Here is a 21,887-nt window from a genome sequence, read left to right as displayed (position 1 = left end):
TTGGATATTGATTATTTTTAGACATATTGTTTGGCACAATATACTCTTCAAACTCATCAAATATCCAGAGTGGCAGAGTGGATTCTCTGGTACTTTTAAAGGCTAGGTAGCAGATAATGCACAGGGTCGCAGGTTTTTAGACAATGTTTTTGTTGAGGGTCTTGAGGTCCTAAACATTGTTAACCTTGTGTCTCCTTGGTAATGATATAGTAGCTACCGTAGTATTAAAGCTATGCATTAAGAAAGCATGCAATGAGATATCTGCAGAGAGGAATAGCTACTGGTCAGACTGGTTAATAAAGGGATGGAAGGAAATGCCTGCCATACCCTCCATTCCCCAACAGCTGATGTCACAGGGAGTGTGTGTGTGTGTGTGTGTGTGTGTGTGTGTGTGTGTGTGTGTGTGTGTGTGTGTGTGTGTGTGTGTGTGTGTGTGTGTGTGTGTGTGTGTGTTCAAAATGTATATCCCATACACACAGGACAGTAGATGCATTAAACTGCCCATGTATGTGTGTGTTAGAATAGAATACTGGCTTCCTGTGCTATACAGTAGGTTCTGTCATGAGCTGACTGTTAAAATCTGAGAACCTGTACATCTGCGTTACACTGTTGCGAGAAATTCTGAACGACACGGTGACAGACACGACGACAGATAGCCGACTATGCGGAAGCTCCACTCACAGTTCTCTGCACAGACTTCTGCAAAACGTAAGAAAGATGGTTTAGATCTCTCTCAACTTTTAGATCTCTTTACTTCTGTTTATACTTTCCATTTAACCTTTTACTGCAGGCTAAATCAGGGTCACACAGAGTGTTTCGTGGTAGTCTTAAATGTAACAGTATAGCTTCCGTCCCTCTCCTGGCTCGAACCAGGGACCCTCTGCACACATCAACAACTGCCTCCCACAACGCATCATTACCCATTGCTCCACAAAAGCCGCGGCCCTTGCAGAGCAAGGGGAACAACTACTTCAAGGTCTCAGAGCGAGTGACGTCACCGATTGAAACGCTATTAGCGCGCATCCCGCTAACTAGCTAGCCATTTCACACCGGTTACATTTAAACAAATCTACTTTGAAACAAAAGTACAGTGCATTCGGGAAGTATTCAGACCCCTTGGCTTTTTCCAAATGTTGTTACGTTACAGCAGGTTGTCATGTGCCTTTTACTGAGGAGTCGCTTCCGTCGCCATTCTACCATAAAGTCCTGATTGGTGGAGTGCTGCAGAGATGGTTATCCTTCTGGAAGGTTCTCCCATCTCCACAGAGGAGCTCTGGAGCTCTGTTAGAGTGACCATCGGGATCTTGGTAACCTCCCTGACCAAGGCCCTTCTCCCCCGATTGCTCAGTTCAGCTGGGCGGGCAGCTCTAGGAAGAGTCTTGTAGCTTCCAAACTTCTTCCATATAAGAATGATGGAGGCCACTGTGTTCTTCCGGACCTTCAATGCTGCAGAATTTTTGTTGGTACCCTTCCCCAGAGCTGTGCCTCGACATAGTCCTGTCTCGGAGCTCTACAGACAATTCCTTCGACCTCATGACTTGGTTTTTGCTCTGACATTGTCAACTGTGGGACTTTATATAGACAGGTGTGTGCCTTTCCAAATCATGTCCAATCAATTGAATTTACCACAGGTGGACTCCAATCAAGTTGTAGAAACATCTCAAGGATGATCAATGGAAACAGGATGCACCCGAGCTCAATTTCGAGTCTCATAGTAAAGGGTCTGAATACTTATGTAAATAAGCTATTTCAGTTTTTTGCTTTGTCCTTATGGTGTATTGTGTGTACATTGATGACGAAAATGTTTTATTTAATCAATTTTAGAATAAAACTGTAACGTAACAAAATGTGGAAAAAGGGAAGAATACTTTCCGAATGCACTGTATACACCTCACACACATAATTATGGGCTTAAAAACATAAGATACCTGAACCATGTGAGATATAGAGTTGAAATCTACTCCATTTTGAGTTTACATCCCAATATTACACTTTATATACATCACAGAAGACTGAAATATAACAAAACCATTTGACATAGAAACACCAGTTTTCTACGTTTAAAAAAAGGTTTTATTCATTTTGAAATTATGAAAATTATGAATAACATTCCACACCTGAGGCCACTATAGGGCGGTTTGGTCATTTGACCGCAGGAAAGTTAATATTGTTTTTTTGTTGGTTGCTCATGGGTAGTATGACATTGTAACGTTTACTTTGGACTTCATACTGGTTTTGGCTGGGGAGAAATGGTAGCGTAGCTAAATGCGGTGTTTGTAGATGTTTGTATAGGGAGGTGAACAGACAGAAAGCTACAGGAGGCTAGAGAGTGGCATCCAGTTGTTAAATAAGGAGTGTTCGGGAGAGTACTAGGGCAGTGGGTGGCCAGTGTTGGGGAAGTGTTGTATCTTATTGTCTAAGAAATACTAAAGAAAACAATTGTTCTTTACAACATAAGTTCTTCTTTGTTCAAGTTAACCGTCGCCGCACAAGTATAGTGCATTGAGCTGGAATCTCCCGGTCTTAAACTCCTGTGCGGGGGCTGCACGTCCCTCAAGTGGTCACGTGGCTCCACGTTTTACCATCATGCATTTTCACTCTATCATTTGGACTGAGTGCACTGAGCACCTTGGACCCGTTTTCATAGTTCCTTTCTGTTCACTCTTATCTCGCCGTGTGTTAAAAATGACCTTGTCATCCTTCTCTGTTTCTAGGAGTACTGTCAACCTCGTTTGAGTTTCCTGTTGAACAGCAGCTCTGCAGCAGACAGACCATGTTTTAGTGGAGTAGCCCTGTAGTTTAACAAAGCTAGTTACGGATCTGTCTTTGAGTCTAGAGCTTTCTTAACCAGTAGTTTCACTGTTCTGACACTGTTCTCCACTAACCCATTAGACCGTGGGTACAGTGGGCTGGATGTGACATGCTCGAACCCGTACAGTTTAGAAGAATCACTGAAAGCTGAACTGTGAGGCATTGTCCATACAGACAATCTCTTCGACCCCATGGCGAACAAAGAATGACTTAATGGGAGTCATCACCTTTATTCTATCTTTATTTAACTAGGCAAGTCAGTTAAGAACAAATTCTTATTTTCAATGACGGCCTAGGAACAGTGGGTTAACTGCCTTGTTCAGGGGCAGAACGACAGATTTTTACCTTGTCAACTCGGGGATTCAATCTTGCAACCTTTCGGTTACTAGTCCAACGCTCTAACCACTAGGCTACCTGCCACCTGACTAGCAGTAGTGTCCTTCAGCAAAGCTCTCTGGGTAATGAGAGTAATATTCCATCAGTAGAACATTGTTCTCCCTCCAGAGAACAGAGATCTATTCCTACTTTGCCCCATGGTCTCAATACCTCTTTTTCCTCAACCCACATTGTCTCTTTGCTCTGTTTTGCTCTGTATTTCTGGCATGTTTCACAGGCTCTGATTGTCTGCTCTATATCAGTATTCATCTTGGGCCAAAATAACACTGCTTTTGCACATTGTTTTGACTTTTCCATCCCTAGATGGCCCATGTGTATTTTGATCAGCATGTTTTTCTGTAACCCACTTGGTATCACAATTCTTGAAATCTTAAACAGAATTCCGTCGAGTACAGATAGCTCATCCCTGTATTGACCATAAGGGTATATCATAGCTTGTACAGACCACCCGTATGTTATGGCTTGAATCACCGTTTGCAAACACTCATCTTCTGCAGCAGCATGTGAAATAACTGTCCACATTTCATCTGAGACTGGGCAGCTCTTTCTGATAAGGTTTACATGTATGGTGTCGTCCTGCTCGTATATCTGGTTTGGTTCTGAGCTGTCTAAAGCTCTGGACAATGTGTCTGCCACTAACAATTCTTTCCCTGGCCTGTACTTGAGTTGCAAGTCATATTTCGGAAGTTTTAGAAACAGTCTCTGTACCCTTGGTGGTGTGTACGCCAGACCCTTCTTTGCAATAGTAACCAAAAGGTTTATGATCTGTTTTGGCCCACACTGTTTTACCATAGATAAACACATGGAAAATCTTATATGCATATGACAGTTACAATGCCTCTTTCTCAATCTGAGCATAGTTTGTTACACTCAGAAGTTGCCAGAGCCCTGGAGGCATGTGACTGGGCGCCATCTAGTGGCATACTGCTGTAACACTGCACCTAAACCTGCTTTAGAGGCATCTGCTGAGATTTTGGTTTTGAGCTTTTCATCCTAGAAACTCAGTACTGGAGCATGCATGATTAATGCCTTGAGGTTCTCAAACTCTTTCTGGTGATTACTGTTCCAACATATCCCACTCTCCAACTCCTCTGCGCGGGCTGCGAGTTCCCGAAGTGGTCATGTGGCTTCCGATACAATATGCCACAGGAAGCTACTCTGAAATATATAGTTTACCAAGCTACCAAGTTCTTCACCCTGGAAGAAGCACTTAACTAAACTTACTTTGAAAAAGTAGTTCACTACATCCAAACTACTTTGTGAAAAATTATCTGAAATGTCATTGACTATCATGACACAAGGCGAGACCCAGATGCAGACACAGGAGGCAGATGATTGGACTCTTAGATGTTTATTGATCCAAAAAGGAGTAGGAAAGAGAATGGTCGTGGACAGGCAAAAGGTCAAAACCAGTTCAGAATCCAGGAGGTACAGACGGGCTCAAGGTCAAGGCAGGCAGAATGGTCAGGCAGGCGGGCAGGTACAGAAACAGGCAAGGGTCAAAACCGGGAGGACTAGCAAAAAGAGAATCGAAAAGGCACGCCCAGGGGGGAAACCCACACTGGTTGACTTGGACATACAAGACAAACTGGCACAGAGAGACAGGAAACACAGGGATAAATACACTGGGGAAAACAAGCGACACCTGGAGGGGGTGGAGACAATCACAAGGGCAGGTGAAACAGATCAGGGTGTGACAATTGACTACAAATTGCAAGAACCGATAACTTTGGGATCGTATGTTTGTGAAATTTAGCCTATTAAACACAAAAACAATATTTCAAGTGAGAATTACGCAGGTCTGTTGCTGAAAAAGAAAGGAAATTTTGCCTACTTCACCCATATTTTATTTTATTTTTGCAAAAAATGTGGTGTGTAGTTCCAGTAGTTAGCTACAATGCTACATGGCAAAAAATGTAATTAACTACTGAAAACACTTCCTTGATTTGAACTTAGTTCAACTACCACCAAGCTACTGAAAAATGTAGTTAAATGACTAGTTGAACTACATGTAACTTAGTTCACTACTCCCCAATACTGTGGGTGGCTAACTTTGTGTCTTTCTCTTTCTAGTCTCTCACCGTCTCCGTCCTTGTGCTGTGTGTGTAGACAGCCTGAGAAAGAAAGACCCTGAGAAAGAGACTGAAAAAGGGACTTTTACTTTCATAAAATTCAAACAAATCAGACCAGCAAAATGAGCATGAGGAATTTGGTAAACACTTTAAGGTTTATGTGGAAGGTGGGTGTGCGTAGTTTTGTGAGTTGTTTTTAGTGTATGACTCAAGGTATGATTTGTTTTATGTGTCTCACTGCTGTAATCTTTAGTGTATTCGATTAGAACCAAGATCAGACCAATTTAATCCTGATCATATTGGGTTGTTCCCTGGGTTCATCTCTATATTATACGACCCTCCACGTAGGCTAGTAGGCCTAAAGTGACATGTCAGTCAAGGTGTTACTGAAGTTGATTAGTTATAATCATAAAGGACTTTGGGCTGCTATATGTTCATCAACCCTCTCTCATTTCATTGTAATCCAGCACATTCTATAACATTTGATTGAATTACACATCCTTTCAGAGCCAGTTTACCCTTACTTCCCCTTATCACTGCGACGATAGTGCTGTGGTGAAGTGTGCTGGTGTGTGTTTGCACGTGAGTTTGTGCACTATGCACTATGTGTCTTATATCCCTCTAGTTGTTTTGAGAGAAAGAGAGAAGGGGGGGTGGAGGGAAGAAGAGAGGGAAGGAAGAAGTTATCTTCTCCTTATTGGTGAGTCTCTCCGCTGCGCTGAGTCACTTAGCTCGGAGCTGCAGTGCATGCCTGCCTGCCTGCATGGGAAGATTGCGTGTTACTGCCAGACTTTCCCTACTACTCCTACGGGAGGCTTGAGCTGCCTTATCCGCCCTGTAAGGATTTCCTACTACTCTCTAGAAGAGGCTTTGGGTGAGTTTATTCTCAGGTTATGCCAGTGATTCAGTTTATCCCCGCCTCTCTTTAATGTTTTTCTCTGTTTTCTTAGATGATTCTGCTATTGTGGTTGGTATACATATATTTCTGGAGTTAGACTATTCCCACAACTGTCGCCTTTTGCAGTGAAAGTATTAGATAATGATATCAAGTCACAGTATTTCATAATTGCATGCAGGAGTCCAAAGATGTATGGATTGTGGGATATATTCACTCATGTTATGGATGTATTCACTTTAAAATTGGAATTGCTTCCATTTTTCTTGTGTGCACTCACACAACCCTGCTCATAACTGGAAATCACTGAGAATTACCACCCATTTTGAATCCCAGGCAGATTTGATTATAAATACTGTTAGATATGCAGTGTGCTGAGAGTGGGGTGTCCCCTTGGGGCACAGTGCTCTGGTCTATTTTAGGTTAGGAGTAAAAACAGTAACTTAGACCATGGTTTGCAGCTATAGTCTGAAGCACAGACACTCCCCTCTCTGGGTGGTGGCTGGGTGCAGAAAGACAGGTGTGCCTATTGTTTTTACTCACAGCTCTCACTTGAGTGTCGGGACACACATGTTGTCTCAGGATTAGTGAGAGAGGGATTAGAGAGAGAAGTATCAATGGATTTTTGGAACAAAGGCATTATGCTCTTACGTGACACTCCAAACCGATCTAAATCTAGCATGCATCGGGCAGAAAATTGATTCGAACGTTACAAATCGGCGGTTCACAATTTTTTTGTGCTATGGATCTGCTTAGTTGTCTATATTCACCATAGACTTATACATCAATTACACGCATGCGCACACACACACACACACACACACACACACACACACACACACACACACACACACACACACACACACACACACACACACACACACACACACACACAGAGAGAGAAGTCAGCTCAGACAGATCTAGCTCAGATGCCCAGCTCATAAGCTCCATCAGCAGCAGGTTTTAATGTAAAATGAACGTGTTTATGTAACATATGTTAGTGCATCGAATCACATCGCGCCGAATTGCATCGATTCGTTCCTCTAATCAAACCGAATCGTTTCAAACTAAAACGTATCGTTCCTGTGTCGTATTGTAGCCCATGTATCTAGACACGTATCGAATCATCTTGAAATGGAAAGATGCACATCCCTAATTATACCACAAATTAGATTCAGCTTTTTCAAATGTCTGCTTAAAAACAAGATATATTCCTAGAGCCATCGTGGTTGGTCAATTCTGTTATTTTCTCTCTCTCTCTCTGTGAGGGAAAGGATGTGGATACGCTGCTCTTATCTCTGATTAGAGGGTGAGTGGTTTTGTTAGATTGATACATTCCTTCATCCTCTCTGAGCCCGGTTGTATTGGTAAACATGCATTCTTGTGTATCTGTGTCGGCAAGGACAGGGAGGCGTCTTCTAAGCGGAGGAGATATCTTTGGTAACACCAGCAGCACACTGGAGGCTTTAACACACAGACCCTGACCTGAGGTAAACTTATTTTTTCCTTTAACGGATCTTCTTCACTCTTCCTCTCTCCGGATGTCTTGAAAGATTAAGAGGACCGAGTATTTTGGCCTATTTTCAGTTCTCTGCTCCATGTGAAGACTCCTCAGCCTTGCAATACGGTGATAAAGTTCAGTACTGGGGAGAATATTTTTCATGTGTCATTATGATTGTTTTTGTTAGATGCTAGATACATGTCTTTGATCATTTTCATTGGATCATTCTTGAGGATTTACTTATGACTGTCTTGAGCGAAATGAATGCCATGATTTCCACCAGAGTTGGTCTAAACTTTTTTTTGGAAACAAGCGAATGCCCACAAGCTTGTTCTCCCTGCCTGCTCAATAGTCAAATATTTTGTAGTGTTGAGAAGGTTCGGGCCAGTTGCCATGGTAGCAGGTCTCCTACAGTGTAAATCAAGGACAGAGCCTCAGGTGGGATTGTGTTTATCGGAGTTCTGCATTCACTATTAACTATTGGATTCAGCTGCGAATGTTCAGTATTTGCTCACTTTCCAGTTTCTACAGAATCCTGTTTGGCCTTCTACCCCAGGCTCAGAAGCTCACCTTGCAAACATCCATATTCACTTAGTCTAACTGATGTGGGCTAATGTGGTTTTAAATTGGAATCAGAAGACAGACTTTCATATAAAAGAGAAGAGTAAAGGATTTGAATTACTGCAGTCATGTGTGATTTTGAAATTGCAAAAACTTTGGCTTGGTTTGGTCTTGTGCCGTCCTGTTGTGGTCAGTGTATGTGTGTGCGTCAGGGTTGAGGTCAATTTAGTTTCAATTCAGGAAATTAGATTCTACATGAAAAGCTTACTGTAGTCAATCTATTAAACAATAATTGAGAATGGATGCTCTATTCTAAAATATTTAATTTCAATTTACTTTCTGAATTGAAACTGAATCGTGTGTGCGTGTGTGTCTTCTTAGAGAGAACATACTCAGACTGGTTAAATAAAGGCTGTTTGAATGGGCTCATCTCCCACGAGGCTGTCATACCATGACCTGACCATGTTTACATCAGCCACAGCAACAGACAACTAAGCCCCCAACCTCCCTGGTAGAATGAAATGGCTGGAATGCTCAAACTCCAGCGCTCCGTTCTGCCACCTCTGGTCCCTTCGCCGTCCGACTACGGGGTGTCAGCTCAACCCAGTTAAAGCTCTTCTCTGTCCTGGCACCCAAATGGTGGCCTACTTGAGGCCTACTTTTTCAAAGAGTGTGAATTGGACCATTTTCTGTCCTGCTAAGCATTCAAAATGTAACAACTACTTTTGGATGTAAGGGAAAATGTATGGAATGTAGTAAAGTAAAAGTAGCCAAAAATATAAATACTGAAGTACAGATACCCCCAAAAATGTCTTAAATATTTTTACTTAAGTACTTTACACCACTGCAAATATGTATCTCTGAATTAACCCAGAAAGGGGTCCTTTGTGCTGCCTAACATCTTAATGTCCACATGCTTTGGCTTAGCAGCCTGCTGCTAATTTGCATGGGGGTCTGTGGCGGGCAACTTTTAACGATAGGACGCCTGTGTGTGTGTGTGTGTGTGTGTGTGTGTGTGTGTGTGTGTGTGTGTGTGTGTGTGTGTGTGTGTGTGTGTGTGTGTGTGTGTGAACGAGCAGTAGCTGACCCGAGACAACAGAGCTAGGTAGCTATGCTGGAATATGTGAGGGTCTGAGGTCCATACACTCCACTCCATTGATGTTTACTTCAGTCATATACAGTACTTACAGAACTATACACTGGCCGCTCTGTCGTGGAGAGGGTCCGCATTTCACTGTGGGTGAAAACATGGAGGTGATTTACAGCAGAATGACTGGGTGTTTGACATGTTAATAACAACCTTCATTATTTAGTATAGAGGGTTTTCCTGACTCTCTCTACAATCACTAACATAGCAACTTTATCTGGATGTGGAGACTTGATTGTAACCAAAATGTGTCAAATGGCGCAAAACATGTTTGAAATGTCCCCTTTAAAGTGATTGCAGATGATGTCAAGCATGTAATCAGCCTACTTCTTAATGCCAGCTCTAAAATGATCCACGAAACTTGGACCGTGTTTAGAAAGTCACCCCAGGAGATCGTGGGGCTTTCCTAGTCAATCATTACTATACCATTTCTTGTAAAAGCCTTGTCTGTAACTGAAGCAGAGCTATAAAAAGACTGTAGCCCTTTCCTGCAGTAGAATGTTAGTCTTTTTTTTCTTCAGAATTTCACAATTCATCAACATGATTTATTATTTTTACACCACAAATCTGCTGTTTCTATATCGGTTTTGTTATATTTCAGTTTTCTGTGATGTACATAAAGTGTAATATCGGGATGTAAGCTCAAAATGGGGTAGATTTCAACTCTATATCTGACATGGTTCAGGTGTCTTCTTTTTTTAAGCCCATGACCATGTGTGTCAGGTGGATACTTTTGTTTCAAAGTAGATTTTTTTCACACTTTGACCCTTATTTAGCCCACTACGGTAAAATGTACAATGTACACTGAGTATACCAAACATTAGGAACACCTCCCTAATACTGAGTTGTACCCCTCCCGCCCCTTTTGCCCTCAGAACAGCCTCAATTAGTTGGGGCATGGACTCTGCAAGGTGTCGAAAGCATTCCACAGGGATGCATGTTGACTCCAATGCTTCCCACAGTTACGCCATGTTAGCTGGATGTCCTTTGAGTGGTGGTGGACCATTCCTGATACACATGAAAAACGAATGAGTGTGAAAACCCCAGCAGCGTTGCAGTTCTTGACACACTCATACCGGTGCTCATGGCACCTACTACCATACCCCTTTCAAAGGCACTTAAATCACCCTCTGAATAGCACACATACACAATCCATGTCTCAAGGCTTAAAAATCCTTTCTTTAACCTGTTTTCCTCCCCTGATTTGAAGTGGATTTAACAAGTGACATCAAGTAAACAGGGGACTTAAGGGGTCCTGAGCTCTAGAGGGTTACGTTTCAAATACTTTTGGGGCTCTGTATATGTACACATTCAACTATCTACAGTTCTTCTTGTGACACCATTTCATACACAGCACCGTGTGTAGAATGCCACTGGAGTTCCTTCCTTTTTATGATGAGCGAATCATACTTTTGTGAATTGAAGGGATTCTATAAAAAAAAAAGGCTGTTACTTTAAGGGACTGTGATTGATTTTAGAGATTGCGTGTACTACCGCATTTCGGTCGCATTTCAATGTTCCGTCGAACTAGGATGGAATTTCACTTCCATGGTCTTTCGGAGAAGTCGTCGTTTTCTCTGTAGAGTTACCATGGAGAAAACATTGCTTGCATCATCACGTGCAGTAATGCAGGCTCTGCAGCACTAGGAATGGACAGCCTCTCAGAGACAATGGACAATGTTACACATTGATTATACTGTATAGCTGCTGAGTGAAGGGTCGTGTGAGTGCTCACTCAACCGACACATGCGAGTTCTTCTTATACCTCAGTGGAGTTAAGTTATGTTTTCACATGACTGCGCTAAATGGAGACTTCCCAGAATGATGAAACTCTTTGTGGAAACTCTCTATAAAGTAACAAAACCACCTGCTTGGCCTCAGCAGCAACACAGTGCCATGTATGGTAGTGTTATCTTAATAGGGATGGCTGTGCAATTGTAGAGACTTGGTGTATTCAGTCCGACAGTATTAGTTAAACACGCTGGAGTGTAGACGGACCATCTGTCACACCCTGATCTGTTTCACCTGTCTTTGTGCTTGTCTCCACCCCCCTCCAGGTGTCGCCCATCTTCCCCTTTATCCTCTGTGCATTTATACCCGTGTTCTCTGTTTGTCTGTGGCCAGTTCCACTTGTCTCGTTAAGCCTACCAGCGTGTTTTTTTGTACTCATTCTGCCTGCCCTGAGCCTGTCTGCTGTTCTGTACTTTACGGACTCTGCCCTGGACTACCTACCTCTGCATGCCCTTTCCTTTGCCTGCCCCCTGTTTATATAATAAACGTCCGTTATTCAAACTGTCTGCATCTGGGTCTTCTGCTGAGCCGTGATACCATCTGTTACCAGCTGGTTAGACCAGGCTCAGTGCTGTTGACAATCAACTGGATCATTAGCATGATAATGAACTACATGGAGACTTTAATGTTCAGCCATGAGCAGGGGTGAAAGTACATTTCATTTCTTCACGGTACAGGACCTCATATGCTTGCGCGTACACCAACATTTTTAATGGGTCTAATCATAGAATGACATAGAATCCCTATGAATTCAATAAGGATATCTGTGGGCCTAGTCTGTAAAGATTTGTCATGTAACTTTTTAAAATGTATGACCTTTTTATTGTGGCATAAACACAACCGGTCATGATGTTGTCATCTGATTGTCAAACAATCACTTCTTTCCTGGGCTACCTGCTCCCGTTCATCTACTGGCAACATGTTCCTCTGAACACAGTCCTCCGACCACAGCGGTGAATGCTAAGAGACATCTGCTATACAAAACGCCACACAGTGTAATTAGGCCAGGATTTATGCCTCCACTGCTGTTCGCGCGCGTCTCGGTGTCAGCCACTCATCTCGGCCATGGCAGTGTTCTCCTTGAACCACATCGCATTGTTTTCAAGTTCGCTCGCACATTTTCCATGCCTCTGACATGCGGTAATGATAAATAGTGGTGTAGTAGCCTACACTTTTCTTGGCATTTTGTTTTAATTATTGTGATAGGCTGATGATTTACTGGTACGGCGTACCCCTACTATTTATTTTGCCGGGATGGTGTACCGGACCGGCTTACTTTCACCCCTGGCCATGGGCCAAATGGCCAAATGAATAGTAGAAGATGAAGAAAGATGTAGTGTACTACACTCACTGCAAGCCAGTGGCAGTGGGTGGGTGATATTCTGTGAGTGGTATATGTTCTGTCTGTGGTGCAACATGGATGTGAATCACAAAAACAGGATATATGGTATGGAAGTGAGGAGGTCCTCTTTCAAAATAAGTACAACAGTGGCATGGTAAACATCATATGACGCTCTATCACACCGCAGCCAACTGAGTTGTCGAGAATCTCACCATTCCTCTTTGCACTCTCTCTCTCTTTCAGCTCTAAGCAGCAGCCCCCACAGAGCAAGGGTCAGTCGGACAGGTCTGTGTGGGAAGAGTCCCAGTGAGAAGAGCAGGGGGGGTGTCAATGGAAGAAGTTCAGACAGCAGGCCCCCACTGCAGCCCAAACCACAAGGTACAGATAATATTACTGTCTAATATATGCTATTTAGCAGATTGTTTTTATCAAAGCAACTTACAGTACAGTGAGTGCATACACTTTAGAATATGTGACCCCAGCGGGATTTGAATCCATGACCCAGGTGTTGTTAGTGCCACACTCTTACCAACTGAGCCACACAAGACAACAGAGCACTGACATCAGCGCTGCTCAGACATACTGACACTCGTTTACGTCTAGATAATGACTCATGCGTGGCTCGGAACCAGTGGTGTAAAGTACTTAAGTAAAAATACTTTAAAGTACTACTTTAGTAGTTTTTTGGGGTATCTGTACATTACTTTACTATTTATATCTTTGACAACTTTTACTTCACTACATTCCTAAAGAAAATAATGTACTTTTTACACCATATATTTTCCGACACCAATGCTTAGCAGATCAGAAAATGGTCCAATTCACACACTTATCAAGAGAACATCCCTGGTCATCTCTACTGCCTCTGATCTGGCGGACTCACTAAACACAAACACTTCATTTGTAAATGATGTCCGAGTGGAGTGTGCAATCCATAAGTAAAAAAAATAAAAATATTAATTGTGCCATCTTTGCTTAATATAAGGAATTTGAAATGATTTATACTTTCGCTTTTGATACTTAAGCATATTTAAAACCAAATACTTTTAGACTTACTCAAGTAGTATTTTACTGGGTGACTCACTTTTACTTGAGTCATTTTCTATTAAGGTATCTTTACTTTTACTCAAGTGTGACAATTGGTTACTTTTTCCACCACTGCTCAAAACATGCATGACAAAACAGCTCATTCCACAAGGAAGAGCCAGTTATGTAACCAGACACAGTGTATGACACAGTGGCGAAACCTTTCCTTTAGTGGTGTTGCATTCCTATTTTATTTGAACACAGTGAATCATTCTCCAGAGATAAAAAGGAAGACCCTAACCCTCTACATTACAACAGTCCATTGACCATCCCCTCTATGGGTTATAGAATAGTTCATGCCATAAGAGGCTACTGCTATCCCACAGAATGGCTATATTTCAATCTAATTCTGGATGATGAATGTTATGCCTAAAGTAGCCGTGTTTTGCAGGTTTATAGGCATGGGTCGCAGACACTCTGGGAATGAGACTAGCTTTTAGTAACCTGTGCTGCCACCTTGTGTTCGAAGAACACCAAACTCCACAAAACACAGTCAACATTCCGTAAAATGCTGGTGGAGGGTCATGTATAGTCACAGAAAGGCTCCTAGAGTGGCCATGACAACGTGACCTCTGACCTCTCTAGCCCTGACCACTGACAACTGACCTTTTCAAATCATCCTTTCAGTGCCTCCGAAGCCAGCCCACCTCCAGAGCCCAGTGACGAAATCCGCCGCCCACCCGCTGGCGCTGGGGCGTGTGGAGAGAGCACTCCTCAGAGCCACCATGGAGGAGAGAAGAGGAGGGGCGATGATGGCGAAGAGCCGGGAGAAACCCTCCAAAGTCTTGAACCTCATCAACCACTTCGAGGAGAACAGGTAGAGCAGGGGGAAAAGTAGAGTACATAATGAGAAAAGTATAAATTAGACCCTATCTGAGATGCAGCGCTAACTCAAATGTGTGTGCAAATATTGCTCGTGTGTGTTCTTGCTTTTGCAAATTTTGAGAGATTGTACTAATTGCTGGGAGAGAGAGAGATTCGACATGGGTACTTCCATTTACTAAAATAAATACCTTGTCCAGGCAGACGTGAGTGTAGTAATCAAGTGTGACGTTAATAAACCTTGCATGCAAAAGTTTCCTAATATCTCCTACTATTTACAAGATGAACTAAAAAGCAGAAGTCACTTTCAGCCCACTTCATTGATATTTCTTCAAAGGAACTCTTTAGACAGAGAGCACTAGAGATCAGCTTGTGTATCACAAGCCAAAGCATTAGTGGAGGATGAAAAGAGATTTGGACAAAGCGGAAAATCTTTCCCTCAGTTGCGGGAGAGAGCTCACTGCTGTAGGATGAAGTCTGGACGAAAGAGGTAGGATTTTATTACGCAAAGATTCTCATGTTTTGATTCCTGTCTCAGATGATGTTATATTGTGTCCTCAATCACAAGGTTTGGCTGTGTGAATCAGTCTATTGTTTTGTCAGAGATTAATAAGTTACAAGGCCAAGGCTGAGCATTTTCTCTATAGCAACACAGCCAGTCTCAGAATGACATAAGTTGGGATTTCAATTAACACTTGTTGCTAATTGAATATAAGTATTTTAGTTATCTATTGTGATATCTGTTTACCTCTGTTTTCCTATGACTTTAAGAAGTTTCTGTTGTCATTCCCGCTTGGTTACAAGTCTGAGTGGGGATTTTAGCAACATGCGAGGAGGCCCATTGGCGAGAGACTGAGAGGGAGAAACAATGGTGCCCTTGTGTGAACCACTCATACAGTGGAGTCCAACAGCATTACCCGCTCAGTCCATTATTGCCAACCCAGGCCTCTACAGACCAACTCAGGTCTCTGGAGCTACAGACTCACCCTCCGAGTGCGTTTGGTTTAGTTTGGCAAAAGAAGGGCAGCCTCTAAGGAATATAATTAGCCTAGTAATAATCTGCTTCACATGCTGTGTTTCTTAGTAGAGGGAACCTGGAAACCCAGCAGATGATGCTATTAATGTAGCAATAAAGCCTACCTCTAAATGCTATCATTATACGACTGTATACATTTTTTAATGCCGAGGCGCATTAAGGTGATTCAGCCTTTCTGTAAACTTATTGGAAAGTTAACTGAACATTTCTATCTATCAAAGCTTAAAGCCAAGTTTATGAGGAAGATTTGTGAAACATATTGCCTCAGTGTTTTGCTCAAGTTTTCCATGGCCTACACTAACCAACCACAACAGTCCTCTGTGCTTTGTATAGACTAGTGGGGCAGCTGTTTGTTCACCCGCATCGGCCTGCTATCGCTATAACCAATCCGCAACCTCACGACTATATGTGACAAAGTGAAAATCTGAGGCTCGTACCTGACCTAACCTGCTAATATAGAAAATGTGCTGTAAGCTACAGTCAGAGACAACGTAAAGATGTTTTGACAGGGGGTGCAGGATTTTTTGTTGTTGCCTGATTTAGATATTTCTGATAAGATTTTAGTTGGGCTTGGATGCATATTTTATGTGGTTGAAATACTATCTGTTTTTCTGATGCTGATAAAGATGGCACCTCTACAGACAGTATCTAACTGAGCATTGGCATTCTCTCAAGATGCTGAAAGAAATAAATCATATTTCTCCACTCCTGTTCCAAAGTCACATTTCTTCTTACATTTGATGTATAATTTCACTGCAAGAAATACTTAAGTCTGCAGGAGTTAATAATACTGCTATGTGAGATGTTATAGACCTACAGTCAGTGTCCAGATTTCACTTTCCATTTGAAGTCCCCATCCTGTGACTGTCAAATTTGTATCGCCTCACAACAATGTGTTCGAGACCACCTAAAGTGAGACCGATTCAAGACCGGGGGGCGCGAGTCAAGACCAGGAGGGGGACAGTGGGTCCGTGACCAAGTCAAGACCGAGACCAGAAAAATGCGATTCCAATTCAAGACCATGATTGTAATTTTGTCAAATCACCACCATAATTAGAGTTCAAAATGTCCAGTATTTCTGTGTTCATATTTCAGAACAACATGTGGATTCTTTAGACATTCAGAATAGTAAAAAAATGCATTCTGAGGTAAAATAGAGCCACTACAAATTATTACTAACCCAAACACAGTGGGGAACAATGAGGGGCTTCTACAATTATATCATTATGTTCAATGATGTTCTGATTTCATCTTTTCAGTTTTGTTGGAAAAGAAATGGTTAACACTGAAGAGAAAAAATTATCCAATCAGGATTTCTCTTTGGTCGTCTCAGGGGAGATAAATAATTTAGCTAGCTAAATCGGCCATGGGCTAGGCCATCAAAAGCTTGATAGAAGGCATATGCTATTCGACTGTATTAGGGGAACATTTTGAGTGACAATGGAATCAACCAATCACTTTTTGACCTGTAATGGTTGATTCCACTGTCATTCCAAAATTTTGCCCTAATGAATTTGGGACCATTTTTACAAAAAAACATATGGAAACTTCTGCCTTCTCAAAGGCCAACAGGTCACTGCGCAATCAGGAGCAGTAGTTTTCCCACGTTCTAGCTAGCTATCTTTTGTTGTTGGCTGGTTTGCAAAGGCTGCAGCAGGTGTTATCGAAGGGGATGTTGTTGCTAATTTGTTAGCTTCTCCCTTTTCAAGAATAACTTTCAACAAAAAGTTAACCATTCACTGCAGTGGGCTAAATCAGGGTCACACAGAGTGATTCTTGGTAGTTTTAGACAAATCTACTTTGAAAAAAAAGTTTACGCCTCACACTTTAAAAAAAGACACCTGTACAATGTCAGATATAGAGTTGAAATGTATTACATTTTTTGTTTGCATCTCAATATTACACTTTATATGCATCACAGAAGACTGAAATATAACAAAACTGTTTGATATAGAAACCGGTTTTTCATTGGGTTTTTTTAAATAATCTTTATTATATTAATAACATTCCACCCATGAGGCCAAAGAGGGCGCATTTGTTCATTGACTGCAGGAAAGGGTTCTTTCAAATGATCATCTTGTGAGAGTGGAACTGTGTTTTTGTAGTAATAGTGTATTTTGTTTTTGTTTTTGCTCAATCTGCAGGGCCTGGCCCACTCATGCCTACACCCCTGATGCAAACAGCTCATGATGACTGAATTGCACATCCCAAATAGCCTACTAACCAGGACAAACTTTTTCAATACCTGGATGGCATAACCATTGTTGCATTTAATGGTAGATATCATACGTTGAAACGTCTTTCCTACCTAGCGATGACATTGTCCTGTGAGCTGCTCCATGCCAAAACCAGTTGAGAGATGCTGCCTGCAGGTGATATTCCGTCTGAACTAGGCAATGTGTGCGGCGCGCATGTGAATATATTTCACGTGCTTTGCGATTGTGTAGGCTACTTTGTGCATGATTTCATGATTGTACCACATAATTGATAAGTACTATACCTCCACTACATTACTAAATGCCTAGGTCCAATAGGTTCGCCACTGATTAAACATGTCTATAATAGATATAAAGGTTTTAAGATATTGTTTCAAGAAAGGAGTGTATTTGGCCTGGCGAAGCGGTTTTATGCGCTGAGTGAACGGAATCCGATAAGTCTTGTGTCAAGACCAAGTACAAATGTATCCAACACCGATACAATACCGAGAGACTCAAAATGTGGTCTCGAAATCCGTCTCGATTACTACTGACACAACACTGCCTCAAAATGATCACAGGTAAGATAGCTGGATCTGCTATCATCCTCTTTTACCGCTCCACCAAATCTTTACAAAACATACTGTAATGAAACGGGCAGGGAGCAGGTCTCGAACCCTCGACCTTCTAGCCCGAAGTCCAGAGCGCTATCGACTATGCCGCAAAAGCATGCTCAAGCCGCAGAGTCGATATCCGCGCTTATAAACCGAGGGTCGTTAAAATACTTTTTTTCGCCCTCCATTCTCTTTATTTTCAAGTCTCCGTTTCGCAGCTTTTGTCTTATTGAATTAAGCTCTGACGTTGTCCTTTTTGCCTTGCTGAAACAATGTTACCTTTTTAAGCCAGTTCCCAAAAGCTTTTTGCGATTTGCGTGTCTATTTGGCGCGCATACAGTTAGGCCCTAAAGTTGAGGTTTACGCAGTAATGCCAGAAGTCCTCAAATAATGAACGAAAAACCAATGTAGCTTATAGATATAAATTGCATCATAATTATACATTTGTGAATTCTTAAAGGTATTGTTTTCTCTTTAGTCAACCCACTTTATTCAACCACAGTATGTCATGACCCACGGGGACTGCAGGTTATGAGTCAAGCTGCATATCACTAGTATAGACACAGTGAGGGTGTGACATTGTATCAAAGCATAGAGATGAATGACTCATCTGTACAGTGTACGTCAACCTCTGTTCCTCTATTCACACTCTTCCTGTTTCTACCGACACAGACATTGTACCCTCAGTGTGTGTGTGTATGTGTGTGTACAGGGTTCAGACCTGTGCAGTAGGCTTGTGACACGTACTTCCTGTAGTAGGTGTTTGTTGTTCCTGTCTTCGTGCAGTGGAATCAGATGGTTTAGCTAGACTAGTGCACCCATTGAAACATGGTTTAGTCTCACTGATATACCACAGGAAAGAACATGGGTACGATTCCAAATGGGTTTTAAAGTGTTTTAAAGTAGTTCTGGACCTGTACTGTTTGATCATTAGTCCATGTCCCTGCTGGACAGTGAAGACTAACGGGACTGGAAGGGAAGTGCTGTTTGAGGGCAGGTGGGTCATAGACAGGGAAACAGCTGGACGAGCTGCAGGATACATTACTGCTGGATGGAGTGTGTGTGTGTGTGTGTGTGTGTGTATACGTATGGATGTGTGTACTAGTGATGTGCGGATTGACTCATGAAGAGAAAACAAAACCTTAAAAATCCATAAATGTATCATTCTTGTGCAATTTATATTTATACCCTGCATCGAGGTTTTTCTTTCATTATTTTAGGCTATCTGGCATTAGAGTGTAAGCCCAAGCTTTAGGGCACTGTCCACTCACCAAATGCTTTTGGGAATGGGCATAAAGTTACAATATTAAGAAGAAAGAGAACGGAGGGCCAGAAAAGTAATGTTTTGGAAAGATTTGGTGAAGTGGTTAAAGAGGATGATGGTTGTGAGGCGATACAAATTCAACAGTCACAAGACGGAACTTAAAAAGGAAACTGAAATCTGAACACTGACTGTGGCCTCGCACAGAGTGTTTCTTGGTAGTCTTAAACAAATCTTTGAAAACAAAAGTATACACCTCACACACATGGTTATGGGCTTAAAAAACATATGACACCTGTACCATGTCAGATATAGAGTTGAAATGTATTCTGTTTTGAGTTTACATCCCAATATTACATCACAGAAGACTGAAAAATATTTTCAAAATGTTTGGTATCTTGGGAGAATGTGAATGTGCAGTTAGATACCGTCTGTAGAGGTGCTATCTTTATCAGCATCAGAAAAACTGATTAGTATTTCAACCACATAAAATATGCATCCAAGCCGAACTGAAATCTTATCAGAAACGTTTTGGGTCGTTTTCACAGCTTTCTATTTCCTTAAATTGATGTCACTTGGAAAATTTGGAACAGAAAATCTTTCCAGTTTTTTGTGAGGTTATTGGATTTTATCCCTTGTCCCTAAACGTCTTTGTTCCGTGAAAGAAGCCGAGATGACAGAGAACTTGACCGATGTCAACTAGATTGAAGCATTCATTCTACCGATTTATGACATTATTCTGGCGAGCTAGGGTTTATTTAGACTTTAGGGCAACATATAATGACAGAAGAGAAGCTGCATGTATCTAATTATAGACAAGTTTAATACCAAAATGTCGGAAATTATAAGCAGAAGCATATCTAAAACAGGCAAAAAGTATCCTGCACCCCCTGTCAAAAAATAGTTTAGCCATCTCTGACTGTAGCCTACAGCACATTTTCTATATTAGGGTTGGGTGGGGGCCTCCGATATTCACTTTATCACATATTTTGGTTGCAGATGAGTAATTTCTGTGAACAAAAACCTCACCCGCGCACCACTAATGTGTGTGCATGTGCATTCAGAAGTAGGGCAGCAGGCTATCTCTAGGGAGTGGGGCTCTACCTCTCCAGTCTTCCACTCCACTATCCTCCTCCTCCTCCCCCTCTTTTCCTCCCCTCCTCCTCTGCCCCACGCACTCGCACTTCCTCTGCACAGCTCACAGCAGCCCCAGAAGACAAGAGGAAGTTTTTGTATCTGTTTTATTTTTTACCCTTGTACATACTCCGGTGCTGTCTTGCAGCCTCAGTCACTCTCACAGCACTCACTAGTTAGTATACCGCGGGCTTAACAGCCACTGACCGTGCTCTCCCGCTCGCTCTTTTATTCTCATCTCCTGTCTTCTCTTCTCCTGTCTTCTTTGGCTTTAAGTCTTTATCAGCGGTGGTCTCTGACTTCCTCCTGTTCCCTTCCTCTGCTCTCACAGCCAGTCAGAAACCAAGGAGGGCTCACCACTCAAGCAGCTCAGCAAGTCGCCCCTCTGCAGTGCGGCTCACCGGGTCTACCAGAGACAGTCAGAGTCCGAGCAGCAGGACAACAACTCGGTGGATTCAGGCTCTGTCCCGAGAACGCAGCGGGATGCCCACAAACAGGCAACTAACGGGATGCTAACCCAAATGGACAGGGACAGGGAGAGTGGGTCCCCCCTGAGGAAAGACACTGCCCTGGAGAATGGGGACATGGGGGACGGGAGCATGGGCATCACTCCCCTCCTCCACACACAAAGACCCATACTGGGGAGGACAGTGGACCTACAGGAGGAGACCCCCAACATGAACAAAGGAAGCCAGGAGGAGGGCATTGTGGAGCAGAAGGTACCGGTAAGTGTCTGTGGGGAGGGGTGTTTTGTGTGTGTGTGTGCGTGCGTGCGTGCGTGCGTGTATCCCTAACTCTGTTACTATTAAGCTCTTACACTGAGTGACCATAGAGTTCATGTGAGTAGTGTTGGTGCTAACGCAAGTGTTTAACCTGGCATCACAGTGTCACATTAATGTATATCCCTGTGTCAGATGTCTCCGGGCCTGTGCCCATTAGAGCCATGTGCTCTCTCCTCTGACTGACTTCACAGTCTACTGAAACCTCACAGCTCCTTTACTGCGCGACACATCAGACCAGATACAGCCCCTTCTGCCATGCCAGAGTAGCCTGCTAGCCTTTGTCTCAGCAGTGTGTCTGGTTTCTATTGACTGAGTCTGCTGGTCATTTCCATCTAGAAGCATCCATGAGTACCAACATGTGAAGTTTATAGGAGCATGTCAAATCTGGTGTCAAATGAATATACATATGTCAACTATTTTATATCCTAAATATTAGGAATA

The 21,887-nt window shown here is 42.5% G+C and overlaps 1 protein-coding gene across 11 annotated transcripts in view; it reads left to right on the top strand.

The window, feature by feature from the left end:
- Window positions 1-21,887, top strand: part of fgd4a (FYVE, RhoGEF and PH domain containing 4a) — a 108,640-nt gene that overhangs the window by 67,778 nt on the left and 18,975 nt on the right. For 6 of the 11 annotated variants that reach the window (XM_014147948.2, XM_014147947.2, XM_014147951.2 and 3 more), the window contains exons 3-5: window positions 12,760-12,894; window positions 14,230-14,419; window positions 20,996-21,389. In XM_014147948.2, the coding sequence (XP_014003423.2) occupies window positions 12,760-12,894; window positions 14,230-14,419; window positions 20,996-21,389 (719 nt within the window). Of the gene's footprint in view, window positions 1-1,843; window positions 6,154-7,050; window positions 7,665-12,759; window positions 12,895-14,229; window positions 14,420-14,767; window positions 14,915-18,961; window positions 19,267-20,995; window positions 21,390-21,887 lie in introns of those variants that run through there. The other 5 variants (XM_045696995.1, XM_014147945.2, XM_014147954.2 and 2 more) reach the window with 5 other exon arrangements.

The sequence above is a fragment of the Salmo salar genome, chromosome ssa16 (assembly GCF_905237065.1).
Source record: "Salmo salar chromosome ssa16, Ssal_v3.1, whole genome shotgun sequence".
NCBI classification, from domain to species: Eukaryota; Metazoa; Chordata; class Actinopteri; order Salmoniformes; family Salmonidae; genus Salmo; species Salmo salar.
This window is presented reverse-complemented; position numbering and strand designations above follow the sequence as displayed.